Consider the following 5,775-nt stretch of genomic DNA (forward strand, 5'->3'; position numbering starts at 1 on the left):
GCTGATTGGTTGTTGTGTTCTGTTTTCTACAGCATACTTCAATGATGCTCAGAGACAGGCTACCAAGGATGCTGGTGTGATTGCTGGATTAAATGTAGCAAGAATCATCAACGAGCCTACCGCAGCAGCTATCGCTTATGGTTTGGACAAAAAGACTGGAGAGAAGAACATCCTTGTTTTTGATCTTGGTGGTGGTACATTCGATGTCAGTATCTTGACTATTGATAATGGAGTTTTTGAGGTTCTTTCCACAAACGGAGACACTCATTTGGGAGGTATAATTCTCACACAATTTTTAATTTCTGTTTGTGTTCCCTGGTCTTAGCTGCTAGTAATGCATTGGTTTAGTATAATAGCTTTTGACAAACATCAACAACTTCTTGCTGCACATGAGTTAATGTCCATCGTTTCCAATTTTCATCATGATTAAGTCTGGTCAAGTCATTAGACTAGCTGAGGAATTTGACAATACCCCACCAATCACATGATGTCTCACCGTACTATGTTTGGTGTAGCATTAATTTATTGCATTTACACCAAATGGTGCTTGATAAGCAAACTGCAGGCTTTTGATATTACCTTTCCTTACAAATTTCTGTCATTCCAGCCAACTCTGTTGCTTCTGCATTCATATCTGCAGCCAGTGCTTGCACTTAGATGTCTTTGGACAATAACACCTCAAAGCCTGAATTTCTAGAAGATGCTTTAATTGCATTGCTTAGGGATGTGTATACAATATATGCCTACCAGTTGCATTATGCTAATTTGCTAATTATTAGATTAAAAATGTATTCTGATTATGTTCTTAAAATTCTATCGACAGGTGAGGACTTTGACCACAGAGTTATGGATTACTTCATTAAATTGATCAAGAAGAAGCATGGTAAGGACATCAGCAAGGACAACAGGGCTCTTGGAAAGCTTAGGAGGGAATGTGAACGTGCTAAGAGAGCTTTGAGTAACCAACATCAAGTCCGTGTTGAGATTGAGTCTCTATACGACGGTTTGGATTTCTCTGAACCACTTACCCGTGCTCGTTTCGAAGAATTGAACAATGATTTATTCAAGAAGACCATGGGACCAGTGAAGAAGGCTATGGCTGATGCTGGACTAGAGAAGAAACAGATTGATGAGATTGTACTTGTTGGTGGAAGTACCAGGATTCCCAAGGTTCAAGAGCTCCTTAAGGAATACTTTGACGGCAAAGAGCCCAGCAAAGGTGTCAACCCAGATGAGGCTGTTGCTTATGGTGCTGCTGTACAAGGAGGTATCTTGAGTGGAGAGGGTGGTGATGAAACCAAAGGTACTTGATCTTTTCCCATCATATTGTTGTGGTTAGAAATCAGTAACTTGCAAAACTGGTGTTAACTTAATTTGAAAAAGGTTGTAGTTTTTTTCTGTGACAAATTTTAAATTTTGTATGGACTTGTATTTGATGCAGATATTCTTCTGTTGGATGTTGCCCCACTTACACTCGGTATTGAAACTGTTGGAGGTGTGATGACCAAGTTGATCCCAAGAAACACAGTTATCCCAACCAAGAAGTCTCAAGTTTTTACCACTTACCAGGATCAGCAGACCACTGTCTCTATTCAGGTACTTGCTTCACAATTCAGAATTGCTTATTGGTTATGTATACTTTGGTGTTTGTTTTCAATCACAGTAAATATGTTATCGTGAGGTTTTGCCTATACTGAACATATATTTTGTAATCTAGGTTTTCGAAGGTGAAAGGAGTCTTACAAAAGACTGCAGGGAGCTTGGAAAGTTTGATCTTTCTGGACTTGCTCCAGCTCCAAGGGGAACCCCTCAGATTGAAGTCACTTTTGAAGTTGACGCCAACGGTATTTTGAACGTGAAGGCTGAGGACAAGGCAAGTGGAAAGGCAGAGAAGATCACTATCACCAATGAGAAGGGTCGTTTGAGCCAAGAGGAGATTGACCGTATGGTTAAAGAGGCAGAGGATTTCGCCGAGGAAGACAAGAAGGTCAAGGAAAAGATTGATGCCAGAAACAGCATGGAGAGTTACGTCTACAACATGAAGACCCAGATCAATGACAAGGACAAGCTTGCAGACAAGCTAGAGTCTGATGAGAAAGAGAAGATTGAGGCAGCAGTAAAGGAGGCCCTTGAATGGCTTGATGAGAACCAGTCTGCCGAGAAGGAAGACTATGATGAGAAACTCAAGGAAGTCGAAGCCGTTTGCAACCCAATCATCACCGCTGTCTACCAAAGATCTGGTGGAGCTCCTGGTGCTGGATCAACCGATGATGCAGAAGACAACGAAGACCATGATGAGCTTTAGAGAATTTCTCTTCCTCTCTTCTCTTTTGTTTTGTTGATTGAAAAATGACAAGCCATCTAGTATAAGAATTGCTATAGGTGAAGAAGATGACTAGGGATAGAGAATCAAATTCCTTGTTAACACCAGGAAGGAAGATTCGAGAATCAATTTTTTTGACTTGTGTAATGTTTTTTCTCTGCTACTGTTACATAAAGTAAACACTTATGAAGTTCATTTTTGTTAGTTTTACTACCACTTCTTTTCTTCTGTTTCCATTCATATTTTGGTTCTCATTCAATGGCAATCAAGTTGGTGCACTCAACAGCATCCAACCAAGTCTGTCCCTTGCTACAGTGTATTTATACAACATTGCAGTCCTTTGCTACAGTGTCTCCAGCCCAAGTGTAAAGAGGTGTGAGAATAAATAAAACTTGACAAGGGCTTAGGGTTTCCAACATGCCTTAGTACAAATACAACGTTATGTGAATCATATCCACAAATCTCTTCTCTGCCGTTTTCTCCAGTATCAAAACTCATCTTCTTTTTCAATCTCCTCCATAATCCAATTCTTGGTTCAGAGTTCAGATGGCTTTTGATGTTTATCTAATGGAGAATCAAGGAGTAAATTAGATGAATTTACAGTTAGCCTCAGAGAAAGAGAAAGGGAAATGAACCACAATGATATTTGCTTAGTTAGGATGCTTCAATGAAGATTGAAATTCTACTGGACATATATATACATTGTTTGCCGCAGGCTGATTCAACTGTCAAGAAGTCAAATAAGTGGAAGAACGTCAGGAGGATTAAGGCCAATGGATTACTGGTGAGGAATACAAGTCGCAACAGCTAAGCCAAAGCTACAAGCAAGTGCATACATTTTTTTTCTAAGAAGGTCAAGAGAAAGATTGATGCAAGAAACAGCTTAGAGAGTTATGTGTACATCAGGAGGATTAAGGCTAATGGATAAAGACAAGCTGGAATCAGATGATAAAAATGAAGATTGAGGCAGCAGTAAAGGCGCCCCTTCAATGGCTTGACGAGAAACTCGAAGAAAAAGTAGAAGCAGTTTGCTACCCAATCATCACATTGAAGATTTCAATTTCAGAAGAGCATTTCCTTCAAGGTACACTTCCTTGTTTAGACTCTTTTTATAATTATAAGGTGAAGTTTTTAGGCGGTAAAGATTAACTTAAATGAGATTGCATGCAGTGCCAGTTACTTCACTAGAGTTTAGTCATTTCCCTTTCACTTGTTTCTTGCCGTTGGGCACTGTATGGTTTGTGTGCAGCACAAAAATGGCCTTCTTCCCTTCATATCATGTTAAAGAGAAAATAATAGCTTACGAGTCTCGTCTAATTATCTGCATATATACACAATCAACATGCTTATTTTTAATTCATATGAACTTGAGACTGGCTGAGAGTATACTGTCACACCATAGGTGAACAATCATACATTCCGGTTTTCACATCATCCATGCCATTCATTTGCATTATTAAACTTCCTTGCTGCAGCAGCCATGGGTCAATGCAACTGTGTTTGTAAGAAAACAAAAATCAGAGAGATGGTTATAATGAATTACTGGATGTACATAATGACTTTTTGAAATTTTATACAAATAACAAGTTAAAACGCCTAGTGCCTAGTAAACTGGGTGCATTATGTGAATGAAGAGGATCAAAACAGAAACCTCAGCTGCCTGTGAAGAGGAGCTCTGCTGTTGTAATGCATCTTCACTGTACAATAGAAATTGAAGGATTAAGATTAGAAATGTTTCTTGAATGCTTTATAAAAAGGATACTTCAGTGTGCTGCTTCTTTTAATCAATTGATTTCTGTCACATTTATTCCAACAGTCGTCGTTTGTTTTTTCGATTTCTGCAAATCTCAAGAGCTTGCTTGCCTCTTGTATTCTGCAGGACCTATGGGCAATGTTTTCCAAGGGAGTAAATAAGCGGACCAACAGGTTAACATCGAGCAATGGAAGACAAGAAGACTGAAATGGAGCTTGAATTGAAAGTAAGTTGAAAATTGGATTACTGGTGAGGCGATACTGTTAAATTGTTCCTTGGGGGTTAGCGGATAACCCGAAAAAGGTGAGGAAAAGCTACGAGCAGACTTAAGTTGTTCTTGGACAGGTTCTCTAACGTAAGAAGCATAATGTGTGCTTGGAAAAGACTGCAGGGAGCTTGGAAAGTTTGATCTTTCTGAACTTGCTCCAGCTCCAAGAGGAACACCTCAGATTGAAGTGACATTTGAGGTTGATGCCAACGGTATTTTGAACGTAAAGGCAGAGAAGATCTCCATTACCAATGACGGGCAATGAGTTATGTAAACAACTTGAAGAAAACAAGCTAGATATAGAAGCAACCGAATCAAACACCAAGAATGAAGATTCGAGAATCAATTATTTTTTTTGTACCTGTAATTGTTTTTTCTGTGCTACTGTGTTACATAAAGTAAACACTTATCTTCATTTTTCTTCTTTGGTTGTGACTCAATGCAATGAGATTGGTGCACCCAACAGCATTCCATTTCCAAGCAAGAAATATCGTAGTCTGGTGATCAGTCAGCTTGAATTGATTACACCGTATCTCCAACATCTCCCTTATAAAACATAAGTTTGGACAACTTAGACAAGTAAAAAAGCGGTCAGGATTCATTCTTGGGAAAGCTAAATCCATGGTTCAGCTAAATCCATGGTTGTTGTTTGTTTTAATTAAAATTAATCATTATGAGTGTTTTATTAATTAGTGTCTCATTAATCTCTCATAATAAATAACCTATTAAATTTTCATTATTTAGTGTTCTCTTAATTAATCTAATAAGTATGTATTTTCACATTAATAAATAATTTTAATAAAAATTATATCAATAGAAATTAGTGGTTAGTAGTGGAAGAAATAGTGGCTGGTAGAAGCAGTGGTGGTGGAGACGATAATATCAATGGTGGTGGAAAAAATAATGCCGAAGGATGGTTTTATGGTGGTGATGTTGGTGAATAGTCGTGAACATTATTAGTTATGTATATTTACAACACATGCAACATTGTATGGTGAATGATGTAGTTGGTCATCACGATTGATAAAAACAGATATCATATTTTCAATACGCACGCCTTGAAAGATACGTTAGGGAATGAAACAGTTCAAGTCAAATATCACTAACCTCAAGTGGAAGGATAATTGTTGTCGTTGTAGCTCCTTTCTTCATCATCAATCGAATCACTGTTCGCGACCCAGGATTCTATTTTATCATCAATCCAATCAACGTTCACGTTTTTTCTTTTTCTTATCAATGAATAGATCTCTTTACTTGTACGACTTAGATATCTCGTATTTCTCGAAAAAGTGATTCGATTGATGGGATTTGATATGATACTTATGATATCGATGAGATTGATATTCAAATATTTCTTCTTAGAACGTATTGATTTGACCCCATAAGTGGGACCACCACCCAATAGCATGTTGCCACCAGAAGCAGAACCCC

At 38.1% G+C, this 5,775-nt stretch overlaps 1 protein-coding gene across 1 annotated transcript; it reads left to right on the plus strand.

Annotated features, from left to right (window-relative positions):
- Positions 1-4: 4 nt before the first annotated feature.
- Positions 5-2,539, plus strand: LOC113335417 (luminal-binding protein 5-like; the record flags this gene model as incomplete). The annotated part of the gene is made up of 4 exons (XM_026581473.1): positions 5-275; positions 824-1,303; positions 1,442-1,596; positions 1,718-2,539. Coding segments are annotated over 4 exons (1,494 nt in total), but the record flags the coding sequence as incomplete, so codon positions are not given.
- Positions 2,540-5,775: the final 3,236 nt, after the last annotated feature.

Source organism: Papaver somniferum, unplaced genomic scaffold, assembly GCF_003573695.1.
Source record: "Papaver somniferum cultivar HN1 unplaced genomic scaffold, ASM357369v1 unplaced-scaffold_14558, whole genome shotgun sequence".
In the NCBI taxonomy this organism is placed as follows: Eukaryota; Viridiplantae; Streptophyta; class Magnoliopsida; order Ranunculales; family Papaveraceae; genus Papaver; species Papaver somniferum.